The sequence below is a fragment of the Canis lupus genome, chromosome 28 (assembly GCF_003254725.2).
Source record: "Canis lupus dingo isolate Sandy chromosome 28, ASM325472v2, whole genome shotgun sequence".
Lineage (NCBI taxonomy): Eukaryota > Metazoa > Chordata > Mammalia > Carnivora > Canidae > Canis > Canis lupus.
In genome coordinates this window covers 6800820-6826782 of record NC_064270.1, presented here as the reverse complement: position 1 = coordinate 6826782, position 25963 = coordinate 6800820, and the positions used below count along the sequence as shown (strand labels likewise).

The 25963-nt window shown below is 38.2% G+C and overlaps 2 protein-coding genes across 15 annotated transcripts in view; one reads left to right on the top strand and one right to left on the bottom strand.

Annotated features, from left to right (window-relative positions):
• The window catches only part of MARCHF5 (membrane associated ring-CH-type finger 5), a 51062-nt gene extending 28615 nt beyond the window's left edge, over positions 1-22447 (bottom strand). The window contains exons 1-2 of the mRNA XM_025466515.3: positions 22313-22447; positions 5190-5392 (exon numbers count right to left, since the gene is read on the bottom strand). Coding sequence (XP_025322300.1) covers positions 5190-5392; positions 22313-22347 — 238 coding nt within the window. The 5' untranslated portion in view covers positions 22348-22447. The remainder of the gene's footprint in view (positions 1-5189; positions 5393-22312) is intronic.
• Positions 22448-22545: 98 nt separating this feature from the next.
• The window catches only part of CPEB3 (cytoplasmic polyadenylation element binding protein 3), a 201724-nt gene continuing 198306 nt past the window's right edge, over positions 22546-25963 (top strand). For 10 of the 14 annotated variants that reach the window (XR_003144006.3, XR_007406903.1, XR_007406902.1 and 7 more), the window contains exons 1-2: positions 22734-22974; positions 23552-23637. Coding sequence is in view for 7 of the 14 variants with exons in the window: in XM_025466509.3 (XP_025322294.1) it covers positions 22886-22974; positions 23552-23637 (175 nt within the window). In the remaining 7 variants the exon portion in view is untranslated. Of the gene's footprint in view, positions 22674-22733; positions 22975-23551; positions 23638-25963 lie in introns of those variants that run through there. The other 4 variants (XM_025466512.3, XM_049103564.1, XM_025466510.3 and 1 more) reach the window with 4 other exon arrangements.

Below are 25963 nucleotides of genomic sequence, written 5' to 3'. Positions count from 1 at the left end.
GAGTTCAGCATAGTTTTAGGACATGAGATTACAAAAATCAGTTGTGTCTTATACACTCACAATAAACAATCTGAAAATAAAATTAAGAAAATAATTCCATTTTAAAAAGTGGAAAAAAAAAAGAGTGAAAAACCTGGAAATAAATTTAACAAAGCAAAAGACTTTCACACTGAAAACTACAAAATATCGTTGAAAGAAATGAAAGAGAAAGAATCTAAGGTGAATCAATCCCTGCTACTCTTGGCAATCAAGAACTCTCCCCTTGAGCTATGCTCCTTTGAATTCTGTTTAGCTAAACAAGATTACTACCTGGACTTAAACTTCATGGAAATGCTTTATTTTTAATAAAAGACAAACTTTTTCCAGCTGGTATTCTCTTCATATTTTAAAGCAATGCTTCTTAAATTTAACTTATCTGATGATGATCTCATAAAAATACAGATTTTGATTCAAACAGAGGATGAGTAGGAGGAGGGATTAAGGTTCTTCATTCCTAACATCTCTCAGATGATTCCAATGCTGCTGGTCCTCAGAGAACACTGAGCTTTGTAAGTGGTTGCATACATGCACCTGGCCTAACTCACTATCAGAAAGAAAAAAAGCAAACCATAAGATGGGTGACAAATAGTGAGAGGAATAAAAGTCTGAGGAGTCCACTAAGTCTTCCATAACTGAGCACAGTATATTCCTTAATTAATAATTAACACACACTTGCCACCACACCTCCATTCTGGCACCATTAAGTATTAGAAAAGACACAGATGTGTCAGCTAGCCAGCTTGACTGAGTCTAAATCCATATGAAACTTAAAAACACTTGCTACATGGAGATCATCCCACATATTGTTAACCATCACCTCTTCCTCTCTGCATTTTCTCTTTTTTTGTATTCCTTGTCTCTCAGGTGTTGTCTGGAGACCAATGGTAGTCCCTGGGAATCTATTAACAGGTCTACAGACAATTAGATGAAAAAGTAATAAAAATTTTAATAACATTTTCCAAATTTGAAAAATAATGACTTTCTAGAAAATTCTTAGAAGTTCTTAACTGTTATGTTTCCAAGGTCACACATACTCTACAAGGATAGTTAAAAGGGGACTGTTAGTTGCTTACATTTAAACATGTATTTTGTTAATATCATCATGTATTAAATCCCAAATTTAAGAGAGCAAATCAATGCCTTAAATGTTCACATTTAGCTCAGAATATCATAGTGATAAATTATATAGTATAGTATTAGAGTGAAAATAGTGTGGTCTTAGAATGGGCTGTGACCAATGAATTAGGTAGGATTAGTTTGCACAAGAAAACCTCCTTTTTCCCACTGTACCATAATATATTATTAAACAGGGACTGAAACATCATAGAACAGGGACAAGAAGCCACGGAAGTATTCATATAATTTTCAACCACTCTAGCCTGCAATCAAATTCTGCATGAGCACTGGATGTTATACTAAATGTTGGCAAATCAAACTCCAGTAAAAAAAAAAGAAAGAAAAAAAAAGTCTGCATTAAGAATTTTGTCACTGGAAACAATGATTAAAAACTGTAGTCGAAGGCACTTCAACTTATTTTAACAAAAACAAGTACAAATGGTAAGTGCAAAATTATTATTATTATTTTTTTTTATTGTTTTTTTTTTTTTTTAATCTTTATTTATTTATGATAGTCACAGAGAGAGAGAGAGAGAGGCGCAGAGACACAGGCAGAGGGAGAAGCAGGCTCCATGCACCGGGAGCCCGATGTGGGATTCGATCCCGGGTCTCCAGGATCGCGCCCTGGGCCAAAGGCAGGCGCCAAACCGCTGCGCCACCCAGGGATCCCCGGTAAGTGCAAAATTAATCATGAATATGCTAAAAGAGAAAATCTGCTGGCAAAATTCTATCAGATGACACTATAGTACATCAAATGTTTAGTACACAACAAGGAAGAACAATTACTATTATAGATGTATGTTCTTAAATATTTTGTTTTATGGCTGGAAGAAACCACTAGTGTTCAGAGAACGAAATCAACTCCTGGCATATACATAGAGATATATGGAGCTTTTAATTGAACCTCAGTGAAAACATGCTATAGAGAAGGGATTTTCTTTTAACCAACAATTATTTTTGAACCTCGACTTGAAAGGTATATTGGGATCACAGCCAGGAGCACTAGACATGTATGCAGCAAGAAAGAGTACATATAGCACCGGAAAGCTAATTCACACATGGCTTCATTTACAGACTATAGCTGGCATTTGATAGTATGCCCTGTGGTTTTTTTTTAATATTTTATTTATTTATTCATGACAGAGACATGGGGGGGGGGGGGGCAGACACACAGGCAGAGGGAGAAGCAGGCTCCATGCAGGGAGCCTGACATGGGACTCGATCCCAGATCTCCAGGATCACACCCTGGGCTGAAGGCGGTGCTAAACCGCTGAGCCACTTGGGCTGCCCAAGCCCTGTATTCTTGAATTAGTGTTGAAAACTGCACAGAAGGGATGCCTGGGTGGCTTAGTCGATTACACATCTGACTCTTGATTTTGGCTCAGGTCGTGATCTCAGGTTCACGAGATCAAGCACTGTGTTGGGCTCTGTGCTGGGTGTGTGTGAAGCCCACCTAAGAGTCTCTCCTTCTGCCCCTCCCCCTGCTCACAAGCATATGTACACACTCTCTCAAATTAAAAAAATAAAAAGGATAAAATATAAAGACCAAATCATGATACAAATGACTTAACCAAAAACAGTCTGACCTTTTCAACATCTACCTATTTTCTTTCCTTGCTATAGAAAAAAAAAAAAAAATCAAGGTCTTAGTATTAGGTATACCTATAAATCATAATACCACACTAGTTCTAAAAATTTATTTCCTAGAACTGAATACAACCAAAAGGACAGATTTACCCAATGCCATCTTCCAAAATGAAATATTCAGCTTCGCTGCTCTGAGTGCCATTCATTTGTCAACTCAGTGCCTCATCTGACATAGTATGTAATTTTCAGTGAGAATTCTTGCAATAATTTTTGTATCCATCCATTTAAGTGTCTAAAACATCTAACAGAATCATCCTGTACTTGCTGCTGTTCTCAAAAAACTATAGTTGCAAAGCAAGATTACTAGAATTAAAAAGAAAGAAAAAAAACAGTTAAATATGAAACTTTTGACTTTAGTGAGCTCGGTATCAGTATGGTGAAAGAATGCAGTAGTAATTACTTTTCCTGATGTTTAAATTATTTTAGATTACTGCTTTAATATTATAGTTGACCCTATAATGTTATAGGATTTTTTTTGTGATAAATGTGATAAATTCAGTACAGTACTGTAAATGTATTTTCTCATGATATTCTTCAGCTTACCGTGAATCAACATTTACTTTACTGGTAAGGTTATTAGTACATAAGTTTCGGGGGGGGGTCAAAAAACTGTAGGTGAATTTTCAATATTTTTATTTTTTAAGAAAGAGAGTGAGAAGAGAGAGCATGTATACCTATACAAGTGGGAGGGGCAGTGGGAGAAGATAATCTCAAGCAGGCTCCACACTCAGCATGGAGCTGACACAGAGTTCCATTTCACTACCCTGAGATCATGACCTGATCTGAAATCAAGAGTCGGACGCTTAACTGACTGAGCCACCCAGGCACCCTGCTGTAGGTGAATTTTTAACTGTGTAGAATCAGAGCCCTCAACCACTATGCTGTTCAAAGACCAACTTTTGGATTACTCTCTTGTCTTTATCTAAAATCCATGGTGTAGGGGCACCTGGATGCCTGGATGGCTTGGTAGTTGAATATTTGCCTTTGGCTCAGGTCGTGACCCTGGTGTCCTGGGATCAAATCCCACATCAGGCTCCTTGCGGGTAGCCTGCTTCTCCCTCTGCCTATGTCTCTGCCTCTCTCTCTGTGTCTCCTGTGAATAAATAAAAATCTTTTAAAAAAATAAAATAAAACAAAATCCATTACATACATGAAGACCCATCATGTGGTCTACAAATTCTAAATGTGAGAAACACTACATTCTCTACTACTTTCCTAAGAAGCTATTATTTCTTCCTTCATGTTCCTTATGAATTATGGTAGGAAATACAGACAACCATGGAAATTGTTTGTCCTATTATTAACTGTCTCACATTAGAAAAGTGCTTCATTATCTGCATTTATGTTGCCTTATTTTTTTAAAAGAGGGTCTTATTTCAGTATCTATAGTACCTAGAAAACACACACTTAATAATTACTTCAAATTTCTCTTGAACTTTACTCCCCCTGAAAGTCATTCTTTCTGTCTGACCTTCCCAGAACCCAAACTGCTTTCATATATCTCTTGATTACAGCCATGGGTGATACTAAAAATGTTTAACAACTGGTATGGTATACACAGTCACCAGTTCATAATCACATGGCAATGGAACATGGTAACTAAGTATTAGCCTTAGTTACAGCTTCCTTTAAATAGTGTGCTCTAGGAGACAAACCATGAGAGACTCCTAACTCTGGGAAATGAACAAAGGGTTGCGGAAGGGGAAGTGGGCAGGGGGTTGGGGTAACAGGGTGACAGGCACGGAGGAGGGCATTTGATGGGATGATCACTGGGTGTTACACTATAAGTTGGCAAATCGAACTTCAATAAAAACAAATGAAAAAAAGAAAGTGTGCTCTACTTTTTTCAATGCTAGTCCCATTCTAAAAGATCTTTGGTCATTCCCTGCCTGCCAAGTTGCAGAAAGAATAAAGCAGTCTTCATGAAGAACAACCACATAAATTAAATTCCAAAGATGAGATGAACACTATTAAGTATTTAACTTCCCTACTTTTATTCCTTAATAGAAGAATTAAGGAGAAGTATTAGAAAGAACACACGTTGTTTTCCTTCTCCTACATCAATGGTCTCTAGAGAATAAAAGCTCTTTTGGTCAGGTTTTTTATTATAGCTTTGTTATTTGATTTTATCTACAGAGTCAGATGTCCAAGTTTTAATCCACTCGATCAAAATAAAAACATTTAATACACAAATGGATTTGAGGATATATTAGGGATAACGTAAACTGTTAGCAAGACAAATAACATTTAGAGAGGAAACGACAGAAAAGGAATAGAAAAATTTACAAAGAAGCAAACAGATGGGTCACTTTAAAATAAACCTGAGATGACTGAATTATGTAAAATAACATCACATATATCTCTGTTGTTTTGAAGGATCTGCTTACCCAACTTTGGAAAAACTATTAAGTATTCAGCATTGCATTGAGGACATGCCACTCTGGCTGTACTGTTTCCTCTTTGTTTTTCATCTACCCAGCGCTGCAGACAAGCCTGGTGAACCCATTTTGTAGATCCTCTGCACCTGCATGGTCTCACCCATTCAGCTGTTCTATCATCTTCATCAGTGGCAAAACATACCCAGCAACTTCTGTAAATGAGAATAGAAATAATGATGTTATCTTTAAGACCCCAGCCTCCTTTCCACTATAGCTCTCACTTAATGAGATAAACCTGTTTTCTATTACAGAACTTCTACTTTATATTTAAATACCCAAGGAAAAAAACAATCAATACGTTTCCAATAGAGGAGTTTCTTCTTTTTCTTGTATTCTTCTGCAGAATATTGTGTTTTCTGAATTTTGCTTTTATGTAATTTTTCCCCCTTTCTAATAATTCTTCACCTTCTTTTATGAATCAGAGCACAAAACGACAACCCTCAAGCTGCTTTTGAAAGACCTAATAATTCTTTGAGGAGTGGTAAGCACAGGAATATGTGAAATTCAGTATTTTGCCCACTTCAATAGCACTAACCTCTTCAATTTGGAAAACTGAAGTATTACACAAGTAATTTCACTATGGTATCATTCAATTTTCAACTAAGAAAAAAACATTTCTTTTTCTGGTAAAGTATGATCATGAGAAGAGAGAAAGATTATTAAGTTTTAAAAAAGCACAAAGGGAAGAGATGAGGACATTAGCATAAATTGTTTTAGGATAGTAATATAGTAAATTTGAGCCTGCATGTTACCATTATAGATATGAATGGGTTTCCATTTTTGTGCGTGTGGAATTATACTTATTATATTTGAAATCTAGAAGTCTCAACTCTGAGATGTTTATATTAAAAATTCTATTGAGATGGTTAATTTTAAAACGCTTCCTATTTTGCTTTTGAGAGTACTTCATGGAGGTACTTAGATGGCTCAAGTCAGTTAAATTTCACTCTTGATTTTGACTCAGTGGGAAGTCTGCTTGAGATTCTTTCCCTCTCCCTCCGCTCCACACCCTACTCAAATAAATACTTGAGAGAGAGAGAGAGAGAGAGTCTCCAGCAGACTCCCCTCTGAGCATGCAGCCTGACATGGGGCTCAATCCCACAACCTGAGATCATGACCTGAGCTAAAATCAAGAGTCAGACACTTAACCAACTGGGCCACCCAGGCACCCTAAAAAAAAAAAAAAAAAAAAAAAAAGTACCTCATGGGCATGGGAAAGGTCCAGGAGCTTTGTACTATCACTCAATAAACTTTGCTTTACTTTTTTTTTTTTTTTTTGTAAAAGATTTTATTTATTCATGAGACACATAGAGAGGTAGAGACAAAGGCAGAGGGAGAAGCAGGCTCTCTGCAGGGAACTTGATGGACTCAACCCCCAGACCCTAGATCACGACCTGAGCCAAAGGCAGATGCTCAACCACTGAGGCACTCAGGTGCCCCTCAATTTTGCTTTACTATTTAAAAAAAAAAAAATGTACCTCATGAAGTCTAATTTGCTCTTGCGGAATTAGGTTGCAATTATGTTTTTCCCCAATTGACACAAGTTTTGACAGTAGGGCAAATATAACTTAACTCAATGAGACCATTCACTCCTCCCCCATTAAAGTTTATACAACTGGAAACTGCTAATTAAAGCTTGTTACCTACTGTTCACTTTTCCTTTAATTAGATAGGTGGCTTCTGTCAGAACAACTAGCTTAACTAGGCTCAATGGGAAAGACTATATAATCAGGTACCATACATGTGTGAGATCTCCAGTCTTTGTAGAAGAACATACATTTTAATTGTGTGCTCCAATTAAAGCTTTCCAATTAGAATAGGGGAAAAAAAAACTTAACTGAATTCATGGCAACAACATCCAAAATTGTGATTTTACTCAGCTTTCAAATTCAATCAGGTTTTATATGGCCCAGGTAAAAATGGGAGATAGGTAGTGTTTCTTTAGCACTCTGACCCACCTCAACCAAGCTTTCTGGGCCTTCATACTACCTCATGGTTATCCAAAAGTGCCTCTTCCTTTCCATCTTTTAAATTTTATTGTGGGAAAATATACATAAAACTTACTACTTTAACCATTTTTTAAGAGTATAATTCAGTAGCATGAAGTGTGTTCATATTACTGTGTAATCATCACTACCCATGGTTTGACTGAAGTGTAACTATATAATCTATGAAGTTTTGCACAAAACTTCAATTGACAAGTAGAGAGCAAACGGACTTGATTAACTGAGGTATTAGTATTAATGTACCCCACAACTGAGGTAATTTGGTAAATTTGTATACCTCTGAGAAATGAGATATATAGTTTTGGTAACAACACATAGGCAGAACACCTAGAAACTTTCTAGGTTCTTCTAAGTATTTCATTTCAACAATGAGCATATGTAGCTAAGTACATCTAGACAGGCATAATTAGTGTTAAGGTGAACTGAATAAAGCCAATTTCAGTCATGAGGAAAAAAATAAAATGTAAAAATATATCAGAACAACTTTAATATTAGTTTAAACCAAATGAAATTGTCTACATTTGTCTGTTTTTGACCTATATAAATGGCAATTTCATATTTCAATCTAATGCAAATACTTGTGTAGCTATAGTCCCCATAAATTCTGCTTAGTTGTTAAGGTTATTTTTCCCAAAATTTTATTACCAAAAATTTTAAACTTTCAAAAAAAAAAAAAAAAAAAAACCGGAAAACTGTTCAGTGACTACCCATATTCTCAATATCTAGATTCTATAATTCATTTTGCTTTATATGTGCTTTACTATTCATTCATCAATATGTTTTTTTTTATTCATTTCAAAGTGGAAGCATCAGTATACCCCTAAACACTTTCATAGTTTTACTTTTCAGAAGGTACTCAACTGACATTTATAGCATTTTTTTCTAATTTCAAAACTATGGTAGATCAGGTAGTTGAACGAGGATTTATTTTCCATATGATTTATATGGAAACATACTAGGAATTAAGCCCAATAGGAAGCGCTAATACAAATAACCTTGCTTTCATTGTTTGCTTCATGGTTACAAATGAGCTAATGCTCATTACAGATTAACTGAAATTACCTTACAGAGGACATATTAAAAGAAACCTTATTGATACCAAAACTCTCAAATCCACCAACTTACCATATCCATTTTCTCTTTATTCCAATTGTTACAGTTAATCTGATGATGGTCATTTGAGATCAAATACTAAACTTCTGGTAACACCAAATTACTTCATTTAAAAATTATGGTTTAGATACAGATAAATATGTAAAGGAATTTTTTAACAATAGTACAGATGTTGCCAGCAACATTTACGGAGTATTCACTGGGTCCATGTTGTTGCACAAACAAAATAAATGGATGACTGTATCTGTTTGGGAAAATCCTTTAATTTAGTTAGGGCCACATTCAGTAGACAGATTAAAGGTTCCAGTGAAATTACCATAGGTATATCCATTTTAAGAAACTGAGGGATCAATTTGGAGATCAGAGAAAGCTTCAGGGAGAAGTGATAGTAGAAATTAGCAGAGGCAGGGACAAGTGATTACAGAGATTCTCAAAGTTTTCTGGACCAGCAACTTCAGCATCACTTGGTAACCTGCAAATTCTCTAGTTCCATCCCAGAGCTAGTGAATCGAAAACTCTGGAGGAGGAGGGCCTTGAATTCTGTGAGGGTGATCCTGAGGTAAAGTTTGAGAACTGCTAGTACAGAAAAATGGCAGCTGAGGGGCACCTAGGTGGCTCAGTTGGTTAAGCATCGGATTCTTGGTTTGGGCTCAGGTAAGGATCTCAGGGTTGTGAGACTGAGCCCCATGTAGGGCTTAGTGCTCAGCACTGAGTCTGCTTGTCCCTCTCCCTCCTCTCTGCCCTACCCCTCACTGGCTCATAGGCACTATAAATAAAATTAAAAAAAAAAAAAGAAAAAGAAAAATGGCAGGTAAAAAAAAAGCAAAGAGATTGGTGAAAGCAAACTGTTATGAAGGAGATATTTTTATTGGATTTGCTTAGGTTAGAAATAACTGCTTTTTTAATATGTGACAGTACAGAAAGTGTTAAGTTCTAAAGAATTTATTAATTGACTTACAACCTTATTAGATATAGTTACCTAATATGTAAAGAAATATAATCTGTGATATAGGGGCCAGGCACATGGGAGATGAACTTAAAGCTATAAAAACGGTCACATGAATGTTTTTAGGCAAACAGCTTATAAGACAGTTACTAGTCTTCAGGGCTGGAAAACAAGAGGGGAGGGAACAAAATACATATGTTTACAAATCCTTTCTTTTCTCTTCTTAAAATTTCTGATAGACTGGCCAGGAAATATCAGCTGAGAAGGTCTTATCATTATGCTTTCCCTCTCTCCTTCCCCAAACCCTACCTCCCTTCTTGGTGCAGTCTATTTCCGCTATTTATTCCCTAATTCTTCACCTTCCTCCTTTTAGGGAGAAAAGAGGTGATGGCTTTACAATTTCTGAATATCTCAGAAAGGAGGACAGAGTACAAACTTATAGTTTAACGGATAGCACGATTTCTCTTCTTTAGGAATAAACAGTATTCCATGTTTTCTATGGAAAACCACCCTCTCTTTAACCTCAGTCCTGTATGTGGTTTAGGCAGTTTAGTCTTCTCCCATCCCCAGCTGCAAGAAAAGTAATCCTTAGATTGATTTAAGGGCGTATCCCACTCCCAAATTATAGTGATTGAAGACTTGGCCCATGAAGCTGGTTTTATCAGATTGGATCTCAGAATTTTTGCTGGGAAAGCTGGTACATAGGCTTTCTCTTTTCTGCTGAGCTTGAAGGCAGAAAAGTGTGAAGCTAAATGAAGGTATAAGGCTATATTACTGCCAGGAGAACCACCATGTGGGGCCTAAAGAACCCAGAGGAAGCTGAAAGATGGAAACTGATGGCTTTGAGACATGGATCAAGCTGTGCTTCAAGCTAAATATACTTTTGTACTTTCACTTACATAAACCTATAGTTGTTTTTTTCAGCTTAATCAGTTTGGGGCAGAATTCCAACCATGTGCAACACAAACAATCTTGATAGAATGTGAAAACCTCTACGAGACAACCCCAGATATGAGACAACCCCAGAACAATTATGATATAAACTCCAACAGCTTTTATAAGTACACACAGTATTTTTGTCAACAGCTTTGTTTCCTACTGACCAGAACTTGAACAAAAAAATCTTAAACCTAATTCTCACTCTAAGTACTCTGAGTCTTGCAAGCTTTTCTATTTCTTACACTGGGAAAAATATGTTCTTGACTTTGCTATTGGATCAGGTTTTAAATAAAAACAGACAACAAAGATAAAACCCAACATTTTTAAATTAAAAATTTTTACTGATAATGCCATAATATTTGCATTTCAGGATAAATATGACAATCCTACTTTAGGGGCACCTGGGTGGCTCAGTGGTTGAACATCTGGCCTTTGGCTCAGGTCACGATCCGGGGGTCCTGGGAGGCTTCTCCTTCTGCCTATGTCTCTGCCTCTCTCTCTGTGTCTCTCATGAATAAATAAATAAAATCTTTTAAAAAAATCTAATTCAAGTTAATAGAATTTTAAAGTTATAATTTTTGGGAAGCATTCTGAAGGTTATAAAAAGTGACAATAACTGGCTATTTTCCGAAAAGACAAAGCCAAAAACCTTTCAAAGTCCACACCGAAGAAGAGGTTATAATTTCTTAAAGAGAAACTCCAAGTTTCTCTGCTCCCTTTCAATCCTCCAATCTGTTCAATGTGATGCACAAACATCATTTGAGAACTTACTAGAAATGCAAATTCTCAGGCTCTACCCAAGACCATATAGAATCAGAAATTCTGGGAGTAGGACCTGACACTACATTTAAAAATTTTATTAAAATTTTTTTTTAAATTATTTTTCTTTTGTTGTCGTGGTAAAATACATATAAAATTTACCATCTTAACCATTTTTAAGTATAAGTTAAGTGGTATTAAATACATAATGGTGAGGCACCTGGGTGGCTCAGTAGGTTAAGCATCTGCCTTCAGTTCAGATCATAATCCCAGGGTACTGGGATCCAGCCCCACATCAGGCTCCCTGCTCAGCAGGGAGTCTGCTTCTTCCTCTCCCTTTGCCGTTCTCACTACTTGTGCTCTCTCTCCCTCTCTCTGTCAAATAAATAAATAAATAAAATCTTTAAAAAAATGCACGTTGTATAACCATCACAACACCCACCTTGTAGCTCCTTTTCAACTTGTAAAACTCAAACTTTATACCTATTAAACAACTCCCCATTCTCTCTTCCCTTCAGCCCTGACAACCACCATTATAGTGTCTTTATGAATTTGACTATTCTAAGTACTTCATATAAATGGAATCATCCAGTATTTGTCTTGTGACTGGCTTATTTCACCTCACATAATGTCCTCAAGGGTTATCCATGTTGTAGCATACTGCAGAATACCCTTCCTTTTTAAGGCTGAATAATATTCTAGTGTATGTATATATTTAGCTAATGTGAATAATGCTGCTACGAACATGGGTATACAAATATTTTTTTGATACCCTGCTTTCAATTCTTTGAGGTATATACACCCAGAAGTGGCACTGCTGGATTATATATAGCAATTCTATTTTTAATTTTTTTGAGGAACTGCTGACATTGTATTATAACATACCTAAAGTTTAAGAATCTCTGCTCTAGCTATTCTTTCCTTTTTACTTCTTGATTTCCTTTGCACGTCTCTTCAACTCACTATTAAAATTTCATTTTACACTCAATGTAAGCATTTTAAGATTATTTGGTTTTTAATTTAAACAGTAAGTAAAATGTTTAAATTTTTTTTTTCTCCTAAGGAAAAGAGCCAGCTGAATTTGGGGAGAAGACTATGCAATTTCAGGATGTTCTAAATGAGTAAAGAATCTGGGCTTTGGAGCCAGATTGCCAGAGTTCAAATCCCTGCTCACCATTTACTACAGGTGTAATGACACAATTTCTTGTATTATAAAGCACAGGTTCTTAATCTGTGGTTCATGAAAACTTACAGGGTTCTGGTAAATTTGGATGGGGAAAGAACTCATATATTTTTGCTAACCTCTATATAAAATTTAATTTTCTTCCAATGATGAAGGTAAGCAAACCATAGTAATACTAGTATAGTGACCAGAAATTTTCATATTACTTTACAGCTAGATATGCATATCCCAAAATAACATTTAGCTCATGGTTAATTTGAATTTAGCTCTCAGACCAACCAACAGAGCTTGTATTTTAAGCTGCGAAAGCTCATATTACTATGTCAGATTTTTAATATGCTGATTTGCTATAGTTCAACATAATTGGTTTCATTTCTGATTCTATATGTTTTCATTCTTTCAAAACATTCTGAGCAGGAACCCACAGGCTTAACCAGTCAGCCAAAGGAGTTCTCTGCACAAAAAAGGTTTAATGTTAAGATCCCTTATTGTTAAGGATTTAACAAGTGATGATGAAACTGCCTAAGAACTGCCTGGCAGAGGTGCCTGGGTGGCTCAGTCGGTTAAGCTTCTGACTCTGAATTTCAGCTCAGGTCATGATCTGAGGGTTGTGAGATTCAGCCCCTTGTCAGGGCTCCTTGCTGGGTATGGAGCATGCTTAAGTTCCTCTCTGTTCCTTTCTGCTCCCCTCCCCCGCAATTGTCTGCCATATATATAACCACCAAATGAACACTAGCAATAATGGCGCTGATAAAGATGAGAAGGATGGTGTCAACTTTACATCTATGCCTAGATTTTATGGAAGCACTTTGTTACCTAAATTAACACATAGAGCAATTCTGCTTGGCACCCTTGTATTCACTGGAAAAAGTCCTGGATTCCTAATCATTCCTCCAAATTTTTCAACAGGCCACTACCATTGCTTAAGATACTCATTCAAATCCTATCAATTCATTTTCTTCCACTGTCTTTTCTAAATGCCTCCTGCTTGCTGATATTCACACTGTTTACTTCCACACCTTCCCCCCTGCCAAGTTCCGATACATCACTTTAAAAAGAAAAAGGAAATCGGGGAATTATCACAATTGGCTCAGGGGTTAAAGAACATATCACTATTATTAAAGTATGAAGAGAAAAGAACTAGATGAATTTAAAGAATATTATTCATTCCTTAACATAAATGTATACTACCTTAATGGCAATGGTAGTATCACTAAATCTGTATGTATAACATGCCACTCTTTATAAAAGATTTTATTCCACATTTTAAAATTGTACCTTTTTTCCAGTTATAGATCCTTAAGAGTAAACTTTATATAAACTGTTTAAAGAATACATGGCTAGTTTGCCTTAAAACAAAGATTCAAGATCTCTTAAATCAACTTGAGTACCTACTAAGAACATTCACTATTTCATGCCAGAAGGAATACACTAAGTGTCAAGAAAAGATGTTAGAGACCATAAGACAGAAATATGATGACAGAAAAACAGGATGAAAGGGCTGAGATGGTTTCATGAAAAGGAGGGAACTACAAATGAGGATTCACGCTGAACTGGGGAATGAAAAGGGTATTCCAAGTAAGAATAGCATAAACAAGGGATGCCTGGTTGGCTCAGTGGCTGAGCATCTGCCTTTGGCTCAGGGCATGATCCTGGGATCTGGGATTGAATCCCACTTCGGGCTCCCTGCAGGGAGCCTGCTTCTTCTATGCCTCTGCCTCTCTCCCTGTGTCTCATGAATAAATAAATAAATCTTAAAAAAAAAAAAAAAGAATAGCATAAACAAGCTTAGAGACAGAAATGAGCATATGGTCATGGACAATGAGAAGACCAGCATGGTTGGAGCAGGTTTTTTTTTTTTAATTTTTAAAAAAATTTATTTATTCATGAGAGACACAGAGAGAATGAGAGAGAGAGGCAGAGGGAGAAGCAGGCTCCATGCAGGGAGCCCGACGTGGGACTCGATCCTGGGTATCCAGGATCACGCCCTGGGCTGAAGGCAGCACTAAACCCCTGAGCCACTCAGGCTGCCCTGGAGCAGGTTTTAAGATAAAGCTATTATATAGATACCATACAGATATTTAAAACCAGTTGGGGGGATCCCTGGGTGGCGCAGTGGTTTGGTGCCTGCCTTTGGCCCAGGGCGCGATCCTGGAGACCCGGGATCGAATCCCACGTCGGGCTCCCGGTGCATGGAGCCTGCTTCTCCCTCTGCCTGTGTCTCTGCCTCTCTCTCTCTGTGTGACTATCATAAATAAATAAATAATAAAAATTAAAAAAAAATAAAATAAAATAAAATAAAATAAAACCAGTTGGGAAAGGATGGAAGACAAAGATATCCTCATTTCAGGGCTCATTTGTGACTCATCCACTGTTTATATGATTATTTTTTAAAAGTTGGCGGGGGGTGGGGGGGGTGGGGGGAAGAAACTTTAATTATCAATAAAATAGCTTCTCAATAGCACATAAATTTACTAAGCAAGATAGGTATGACTATCTAATTTAAACAACTGGCAGTAAAGTCTATCTTTCCAGACCCAAATTGTAGGTGTTTATCTTGGATTATTAGAAGGATGTGGGAAATCATGGGCTCCTGCCTTAGAGATCACTTTGATTAAAACTGGTGCAGCAGAATAGAAGAAATCCAGGAGATAGGAGAGAGAACGCTGTTTCAGGCTTTAAACTGCTGCTGTTGTGTTATATAAGGTGCCTCAACAATGTGTTTGCAGGACTGTTTTAAGTAAAGAGAACAAGCACTCCTTAATTCAGAACATGCTTTAGAGAGCTATACTCTGGTTAATGCAAGAAAGGCCTCATTTAACAATGGAAAGAACTACACTGCTTGCTTTGTCTCAGGATTAAAAGTGTCACACCCCATGTACTCTGGAACAGGAACTATACTATCAAGAAGACTAAAAATCCTTTTATATGTCTGTTCACCCAAGTGGAATGTAAGTTAAAGTATCTGGATTCATCACAAAGATACAACCACAATTACGACACATTACCAAAGTGTAAAACTGAAGGGAAATACACCACAATGAAAGCAATAAAGCACATATATATATATATATATGTATATATATATATATCTTCATAAATTCTGCAATTATTTCCGTCTTAAATAAATAAGGAAACAAAAGCCCAAAAAAGTTATTTGCCCAAAGCCTCATAGAGAGGCACAGATGCAACCTAGGCCTTAACTCCAAAACACTGGCTTTTTTCACTGCACCACACTGCCATATATATATACAGTGAATTCTGAGAAAATTTTCCATTTATTTCATAGGAAATTATAGCCAGTTTAAGAAATTGTTTCATTTTTGCTCGGGTACTTTTAAGCAGCCATAAGGAGGTTTTACCAGAGATCTAAATTCCTTCCAGTCTATTTCTCTGTGCCATATAAATATTATCAACTTAAAAACTTTGGCATGTAAAGAGTTAGGAGCTGTGTATGTATCTAAGGTATGTAAAGAATTGCTACATAAGTCTGGAGAAGAGGGAGGAAATATTTCTGGCTAAAGTGTCCAGAAAAGCTTTATAAATGAGGCAGAACCTAAACTGGGTCTTAAAGAATGGGGAGAACTTTGAAAGGCAAGATGCTAAAAACAATTTTGTGTTCAGAGGACAGTAAGCAAATCAGTTTGGGCTGGGCAATAACATGTATGTACTCATTCGTAAAGAGAATTAATAAAATACAGAAGGTTTTGAGCAAAGGAGATAATTCTTTAAGTGGTGCTTTTGCAAGGTTATTCTAAGCACTTGATATGTCATAAAAAATGAAAAGAGACACAGATTCAACAGTGTATTTCAAGGCTCTGTGGGTAAAAGCAATAGGGAATAGTTTCTGTTCTCAGTGAACTTCCAGTTGAATGTGCATGATGGTGGTGGTAACAGATGTGTGGAAGGCTCTGAGACACGGGATTTACTGTGATAAACCCATAAAGGTTCTATGGAAACACAGGAAGGGAAACTCACTCTGTCTAAAGGAGCTATGTAATACTTCAAGGTGATATTTGAGCTGAATTCTTAAGATGATTAAGAGCCAGGTGTTAAAAGAGAGGAAGTCATCTAAAACAAAAATAAGGAAATGGGATATGCTTAAAAATAGGCATAGAATATTAGGGTGCCCAGGGTGGTTAAGTGTCTGATTCTTGGTTTCAGCTCAGCTCATGATCTCAGGGTACTGGGATCAAGCTCCACAGGGTGCTCTGTGCTCAGTGGGGAATCTGTTTGAGGATTCTCTCTCCTTCTCCCTCTCCTCTCCCAGTGCATGCATGCATGTGTATATATATAAATAAATATATAAAATATACAAAAATAATATATATGTGTGTATAAATACAAACATACATACATAAATAAAATCTTTAAAAAGAAAGCACAGGATATACCCACAGGCAATGTAGTGGAATACAGAAGAGTACAATTAAGGTAGATTGAGACTGAATTACATTAATAGACCTAAGCCATTTCACTATGGTCTTGAAAATTTACATTTTATCCTACAGGTGATTTACAGACTGCAGCATTTGAGGCACAGACATGAGGTTATTATAATTATGCCTTGGTCAATTCTGGTACCATTCTATAAGTCAAACTGGAAGAAGAAAAAGTAGAACCAGAGAAGAAAGAATCTCTATTTGATGAGTGAATTTGGAGGGAAACAAACAAACAAAAACAAAACAAAACAAAAAACAAAAGAAAGATTTAGGTTTCATGGTTGGTGGACTAGACAGATGGATTAATCAAGATCCAAAAATTAGGAAGAAAAGTAAAAGCCAGGGAAATATCAGGTGTTTAGTTTTAGATATGTTAAGACGCTAGTAATACCATGTATATACATGTAGAAATGTCTATAGGCCAGCTAGGAAAGAGACACTAAAGTATGGGTAAGTGGTCAGAAATAAAGACACACATCTGGGAGTCATTCAAATAGGTGAAAGTGAAATAGTAAGTGGGTACCGTACTTATGTAATTGAAGGGAGTAAAGGTAAGGTAATGCATGAAGGAGGAAAAAGCAAAAGATAGAGAAATCGTATGGAACAATAGAATATAATTTCAGGAAGTTATGGGGTGGTGGTTATCAGTTTCATCTTCATTACATATACGTCAAGGATATGAGGACCAAGCAAAAAAGGCACTAAGTTTATTAATTAAGAAATTTACTGGTGACTTTTACAGGGCACTTGGGTGGCTCAGTTGAGCTTTCAACTCCTGATTTCAACTCAGGTCATGATCCCACTCAGATTGTGAGATGGAGTCCTGCATCAGGCTCCCTGCTCAGGGTGGAGCTTGCTTGACATTCTTTCTCTAACTCTCCCTTTTACCCCCAACTCCCCCCATCCCCCGCTCTCACTCTAAAATAAAATCTTTAAAAAAAAAAAAAAGAAAGAAATTATTGGTGACCTTTAGTATACTTTAAGTAGAGCTAAGGACAAGAGAAAGAGGAATGAAAGTCAAATTATAAGGAGAGCTAAGAAAGAGAAAATGACCTAAATATCATAAATGGGAATAGATTAAGTAAAAAAAGAACAATGTCAATCCAATGAATATTATATATATTCTCTTTAATTGCTGAGCATCACAGAACTCAGAATGTATCTATGTATGTATTTATTTTTAAAGATTTTTATTTATTTATTCATAAGAGACACAAGCAAAGGGAGAAGGCGGCTCTCTGCGGGGAGCCATATGCAACTCTGCTGAGCCACCCAGGTGTTCCTCAAAGTAGTATTTAAAGCAACAAATTGTAGATTGATATATTTAAATTTTAGAAACAAAAACAAAACCATGACTTATATATGGTATATATAAAAGCATTAAACAAAGGAGACTGGAAGAATATAAACTCATTTACGATAGTAGAATGGGGATGGAGAGAAGATATGCAACTAAAAGTGGTCAAGGGGGATTTCTGTTATGTTTTCACTTTTAACATACAGATAGATGCAACTATAACTAATTGCTATGGTTTTTAATTCTAGGTATTGGTCTGTAATTGTCAAAATAGGATAGTGATGTGAATGAGGAAAAGATGCCAACTGAGAAAATGAGAAATTGCTTTAATGGAAACTAAGAGATGATTATATAAATCCAAAGATAATATGGTATGTTCCTATCAGAATACATCCTCCAAAGGGATGTACACCTCCCAAAGGGATGTACACCTGTGATTGATAACACTTTCACAGAGAGGATTCTAATTCACTTTGTCACTGCAGGAGAGGGGCAGGAAAGAGATTATTCTCTTCACTTTCCCTTCCATATGACTGTTTTGGGACACTGGCTAAGTGCCTTGCCTACTCACCAGGTAAAAGTAAGTGATGCAAGACAACCTCAACAAAATCCTGAGTGTTTACTGTGAGATGGGAGTAGACGTAAGTCAGGTTTCCAGAAGCAACACTCAGCAGGCCCAGGCTTCAAATGTTAGGTCCATTCCTGCAGTTTATTACAATATTCTTTGTACTCTCAATACATTTAATCCCAATTTTGAGAAACACAAGAGAAATCAATAAAATAGATGGTGATAGAGTAATGATACTAAGCATCTGAGTTTATAAGTGCTTATAATTTCAGAGCAGTGTCACAAATGATACTAGAAAACTACCCTTTTCCCACTATTCTCAAAAATTGTTTACCCACAAAAATTTTAAAAATTTGAATAATAAATTTATACAGGACAGTTGCTTACTGTTACCAAAATGAAAGGCAATCTAAATATATATCTTTTTTTTTTCACCTACAAATACTGGAATAAAATTTATCAAGATAAACTAACAATCGCTAAACGAAATTTATTCACAAAGGACAGGGCAATTCGACTTCAGTTATTAATAAGTTGTATTTAATTTAAGAACCCTGAAAGACTAAGTAGTATAAACTGAATGCACAATCCATGTTACTATTAAACACAATTTTGGGATCCCTGGGTGGCGCAGCAGTTTGGCGCCTGCCTTTGGCCCAGGGCGCGATCCTGGAAACCCGGGATCGAATCCCACGTTGGGCTCCCGATGCATGGAGCCTGCTTCTCCCTCTGCCTGTGTCTCTGCCTCTCTCTCTCTCTCTGTGACTATCATAAATAAATAAAAATTAAAAAAAAAATAAATAAAATAAACACAATTTTCATTTTATTTGACAGTTAATGAAACACAAACCTCACTATAATTTAAACTCCGTATGAGCATTTTTGGTTGTGTTCACTACATAAATCAAGGGCCTAGAATGGTACTGGGTATATGCAGGCACTCAATATTTACTATATAAGTTCAATAAATACAAATACTTAATAATTCACCATCATATACCTAACTTTTAACTTAGAAGCAACAGAACATTTTGTGTTAAACATATTCCTTAATCTTCTCAAGATAAAACCTACATTGGAGAATTAAACATATGGCCAGGTTTCTGAGCTAAATTCTGTCCCTCAAAAACTGCCACCTGAAAACCAAGCCAGGGAGAAGCCAAATTCACGGCAAGAATTATGAACCCTAATCGGTTGACACATTTTAATCTGTTACGTTTGTCAATATTCCTCAAATGAATCAATCAAATATCTTTGTATTCAATTTGTATGCAGGGCCAGCCCAGATTAAGATGATAGTAAATACAAAAGAGATGGGAGGAATTGCCACACATAGGAGAATCTTAAGCATCTTCCTTATGCCTAAATAATGAATAACATTTTATCGTTTTATATAAGTGCTTACATGTGTTCTCATAGGATACAGTCCTGTGAGGCAGGACATTCTCATTTTATAAATAATGATGGACCGCCTCAGAATTTAAGTCCAAAATCACATTTTGCCACTTACTAGCAGCAAAATGAAAATTTCACAATTACAGTCTCTAAGGCCCAAACTTTTCTCACGAATTCATACTCTTATCATGAAATAATCCCTTAGGGTTTAGGGCAGTATTTTTCAACCACATTAGAAACATCTAGAAAGCTTTTGAAAATACAGATGCTCAGGCCTCATCCTTCTAGAAATCTGTGATCTGACATGTCTTGGGCAGAGCCAGGCATCCATCCATATTTTTTAAATTAATTAATTAATTTATTTATTTGAGAGAGAGAGAGAGAGCATGAGCGCTTATGAGAGCTGGTGCCAGGAGGGCACCTGGGGGAGGGGAGGCACAAGGAGAGAGGGAGAGTATCCCAAGCAGACTCCCAGCTGAGTTAGGGAACCCCGGGGTGGTGGGAGGTGATCCATCACAAGCCTGAGATCATGACCTGAGCCAAAATCAAGAGTCAGCCACTTACTAAGTTACCCAGGCGCTGCCCATCTCCCCCTCCCCTCCCAAATCCATATTTTAAAATGCTCTCCAGATGATTCTGATGTGAAGCCAGGTTGCAAACTACTGACTGGGATAATAGTCTTTGAATGTCATCTTATGAATCTACCTTGAGGTTATGTCAAAAAGGTACAAAAGATAAGGGTAAGCCAATATTAGAGTCATAGGCTTCAGTAAATGCGGTCAGAATTTCCAAGTTTCTGTTAAGAAGTTGTAAATGCCTCACAAGTACTCCCTGGCTTTTACTTTTATGGAAATCTCCAAAGAATATATGAAAGCCAAAAACTCTTCTAAAAGTCACCTGTGTTAGAGTGAAAGTGGCAGACACTCAAAGGGGAAGAACAAATCGAATTACAACATATCCTGCACCAGAATAGGTTGTCATTTGATTGGAACTGGCAGTGGATGACAAGGTTTCCTCTGGGCATTAAGTAGTCCTATGTAATTTGCCAGTATGTTAAATTATAATGAAGGGAAAACCTGGTAACTTGTCAGATCCCTAGATGACTGGGGAAAATGAGAAAAAAAATTCATGCATTTGTTCATCAAACACTTACTGATGTACACCGAGTACCAGGCTCTGTTCTAGGATTTAAGATAAATGAGGAAGTTTCTGCCTTCTAGGAGTTTATAAATTACTTACATTAAAAACGGGGTGGTCAATACAACCTGACCTAAATGCTGACTTCAAAAGAGGGCTGGCATAAGAACTCGATCATCCCAACTGAATACAGTAACATGATTTTTTATCAACTTTGATGTCTCAAAATTCTGGGCTTCAAAGGAAATGTCTGTCACTCTGGGAAGAGATGTACATTGGGTGATTTGTGTTCTGGGTGTGGCTGATCCAAACAGCGATTAACTGGGTATAATGTCAGTTAAGGGAGGCCTTTCATTTAATGTCTTACAGTTGAATCTTCTTTACTCAGTACAAAGAACTGTACCACCTGCTTCATAGGGTCCAAGTGGTCTGTTGACAATGTAAGCAACCATAAACATTATGCATTAGCCTGTAGCACTAGCTATGCCAGGAATTTAAGACCTGGGCAGGGAAAAATGTAGATTTAGTCTTCCAAAAACTCAGGGTAGGAACCATGCACTAGACTCTGAACAGCAGAGGGCGGTGCAATCGACCTCACAAAAAAGAGTTTCACAGACTGGAGCCCCCCAGAAATGGGCCACTGACCCCAGTATAATATAAAACTTTCTCGGTGAACTCAACGAATCATAAAATATGCTAACTGTTCAGTGTTGGGCCCATGTGGCTGTTTTCCATGACCTCTACTCTAGTCTGACCATTAAAGCTCCCTTGCGGGTACTCTAGACCTTACAGCTTTGGGGTGGGGATGGGGGAAAGGAGAAATGAAATCAGACTCTCAGGCCTCCCAAAAGAATGCTCGCCCTTGGTTTTTGGAAAGAGTCTTAAAATTGTAGGAGATCACTCCCTTGAAAGATAGTCTAGTTGTTCTTGCCAGTGACATCGCTAACAAACACGTTACAACATAGTTTGGGGGGGAGGGGAGGGCTGCAAGAAACAGAAAAAGAAACTAATTCCGTGGATTAACCCAAACCCCTCTCACTTCCAAAGGGCGTTCCAGCAAAACCAGACGCCACTCCCCAAGCTTCTCTTTAAGTCTACGCACCCGAGCCACCTGCTCTGTCCTTCCCCAGCACGGACTCTAAACTTTCTGCCCCTCACGGCCCCCCGGCCGTGGAACTCCTCCCGGCACCCCAGGCTCCGCTTACGGAGAGCCTCGAGGCCGAACACCGGCAGGACGACCCAGAGCGAGGGTCCGCGGCTCGCGTTCTCCCCCACGGCTGCCCGTACCTGTCCAGCATCTGCTGTAGGGCTTGGTCCGGCATCTTCCGCGGAGCCGGCGCACTCGGCCCTCCGCAGTGGACCTGGTCAGGGCCAGGCCCAGGGACAATAGCACTGAGAGGCGGCGGAGTAGGCCTCAGCCCGGCGGCAGCCGCGAACCCGCCGCCCAGCCTCCTGGGGTGGCTCCGCGAGCCCGGAGGCGGCGGTGCGCGTCCAGCGGGCGTCCGGAGGAGGCGGTGGAGAGCGAGGAGGAGGAGCCTGGGGCGGGGAGGCGGCGATCGCGGCCCGGGTTCCTGCCCGTCGGCCCGGGGTTCCGGTCCATGGACCGCGGGCGCCGAGTTGCTGCCGGCGGAGGAGCTACCTCTGTGAGGTAAGAGTCACCGCCTCCGTGCGCGCCGGGGTCACGACGCAAGGCGGCCCAGAGCAGCCTGGGAGATGTAGTCCTCGGACCGTCCCCGCTAGAGGCTGCACAGCCCGCCCCGACCACCGCCGCCGCGCCCGCCGCCGCCCGGCCGGCGCCCTCCCGTTTCCTTCCTCCAGGGGGAAAAATGTCCTTCGGGCCGCTTTCCAGGAAGCAGCAGGATGTGCCGCTCCACTGTCAGTAGCAACAAGGTCAGCCCTTCCTGCCTGTTTCTTTTCTCAGCTCTTGCCCTCAGGTGGGACCGAGCCAGGTGAGCGGAGGGGGCTGAAGGGCCATTTCTCGTCAGGGTCCCCGGCCCCAGTCGCGGCGTCGGGGCGGGCCGTGGCGGGGATGAGGGTGGCAGTAGAGCCTTCAGAAGCCCTCCGCGCAGGGGCCAGTCTCTGCCGCGTCTGAGCTCGTTTGGGGGAGTTACACAACCCGTGCAAGGGCTCGGGTGCACCGGTGCGGGAGGTTATTCCTGAGGGGACCAGGGGGCTGCCTTGACCAGATGGTTCCCACCGGAGCTTCTCTGTGTGTTTTGGGGGAGTGGCGGGGGAGAAAAGATTATTCTCTCCCTCTCTAGGAGCCTTCTAAAATGTGCCTGGTCTTTTAAGGGCTCGCCGACAAGTCTCCAAATGGAACATGTTCGTGAATAAACAGCTCTTGCTTACTCAGCTGTGGGTTGTCAGGGGTGTTTGTTTCTCTCTTTGCTGCTGGTCACTGTTAACCATTTCCAGTCGCTTTGACACCTCCAAGCAGGTGGATGTGTGTGGAGGAGGGGGGCGGAGGGGAATCAAAGGGGGAAAAAAATCATCAATCATTAGTTGGGTTATTCTTTGACGCTCTAGGCACAGCTTTGGCGGGAGGAAAGAGCTGTTGGCTAAAACGAATGCGTCTTTTGGACGACCTGTGGCGTTCTCCAGTGCTGTGATTGGTAGGACGTCTGGTAGTTTTCCCTCGATTATGCCTCATTTTTGCTGCAAGATGTTTGATTTTTCTTTAAAATTAAAATGTGTCTTTATGCTTTTTTTAAGGTGGAATTTTACAATCAGCTTTTAATTCTGTTTAAAGTTTGCTTCCTGAATATATTTGAACTAGAGTGTACGTTGCCAGAAAAAAAAAAAAAAAAAGAAAGAAAGAAAACATGTGATCAGAAGTTTATTTGGCCTCCAATTTCTGAAAGATGCTGTTATGAAAGGCTTTGGGAATTTACATGACTAATTATAATTAAAGATTCACCTTTTTCTCATGAAATGTAAAACAGGCCCCCTGGAGGGAAATAAGAATTTAGTTTACTCAGGGTATCTGATAGTCTATTTATTTTTTTATCTGATAGTTTAAATTCCTATTTATTACTCCTCCTACTGGGTAAGACTTCCCTTTATTTATCTGTTAAGCAGTTGTGCGCCACAAGAAGATGGATATATATACATCCTAATATAAAACATAGAATTTGATCATAGCATATTGATTAAATAGGCTAGTGCAAGCTCCATCTAGTTTTGATTTACACTGAAAGCAGTTTTCACCTCATTTTATAATTTCTATTTTGAATCCGAAATTGGAAAGTAATATGATACACTTCTGTTGATAGGGTGCTGTGTGCAAATTAACCTTAATTTTTTTTAAAAGGATTTTATATTAGGATTTTTATGAAAAGTATTTCCTGGGTGTGTCAAAAATCCTTTGGAATAGCAAAAAATGTATAATGTATATGTTATTCATCTTACGAGTGATTAGCACCTGACCTAGCAATTCCACTTCTTATTTACCCGAGAGAAATAAAAGCATATGTCTAGACAAAACTTGTATACAAATGTTCATAGCAGCATTATTCCGAATAGCCAAAAAGGTGGAAACAACCTGGGGCACCTGGGTGGCTCAGTCGGTTAAGCATCTGCCTTCAGCTCAGGTCACTATCCCAGGGTCATGGAATTGAGCCCCACGGCCCAACAACAGGGGGCTCCCCACTCCAGGGAGCCTGCTTCTCCCTCTCCATCTCCCTCTCCTTCTGCCTGCTGCTTCCCCTGCTTGCATGTGCATGTAAGCTCTCTCTCTGTAAAATAAATAAAATCTTTTAAGATAATCTCTAAATATTCATAAACTAATGAAAGGATAAATCAGATGTGGTACATCTAGACAAAAGAATATTATTAGGTGATAACAGGGAATAAAGTTCTGATACATGCAACAAGATGGATAAGTCTTGAAAACATGCTAAGTGAGAGGAGCCAGTCACAAAGCCACGTATTTATTGTATGATTCCATTTATATTAAATGTTAAGAAAAAGATTCATAGAGACAGAAAGTAGATTAGTGATTGCTAGGGCTGAGGGGGTAAGAAGAGAGTAAAGGGGAGAGAGATTGCTAATGAGTACAAGGTTTCTTTTTGGGGTAAAAAAAATGTTCCAGAATTAGAGTGGTAATAGTTACACAATATGCATTATATCTCAATTTAAAAAATAATGTAAAATAAAATTAGATTCTAGTGATGGTGGCACAGCTCTTCTAAAAAAAATTGAATTTTACACTTAGTATGAGTGAACTTTATGGTATGTAAATCATATCTTGATAAAGCTGTTAAAAAAGTAATTAGCTCCATATGAAATGTTCATAAGGACATCTAAATAGAAACAGATAAATAGATAACTCATAATTCTTTATTATCAAACTTTAATTTTTTAATTAGTATGGGCAAGAATCATGATTGATAAAACTCATGAAATAAATTAATTCCTTGTATTTGAAATGAATGACACTTATGGCCTAAATTTTAATATTGTCTGTCAACTTTGTTGTCCTCAGCTCTTGCAGTTAAAAATAAGACTCAGGGTGTGTGGGTGGGCCAGTCAGTTAAGTGTCTGCCTCTTGGTTTAGGCTCAGGGCATTGAAATCAAGTCTCATATTAGACTCTATGGTCAGTGTAGAATCTGCTTGGGACTCTAGCTTGCTCTCCCTGCCCCGTGTGTGTGCTGTCTTTCAAATCAATCAATCTTTAAAAAAACCTAAATAATTGGAATTATAATGTACTTTGATTTTGAAGGAAAAAAATCTTAATTACTTAAATCTTAGTCTCACCAAAGAGAGAAAAAAGTTGAAATGTGCTGCATTTTACATAGGGTTAAAGTTTGTGGTAAAGGATATTCAGCCAAGAGAGTTATGGAATACATTAAACATTTTGTAATGGATTTGGAAATGCCTGAGTACAGAACCACTCTAAATACATCAGGAAATTTAAAATAGTATCTTACTTAAATGTT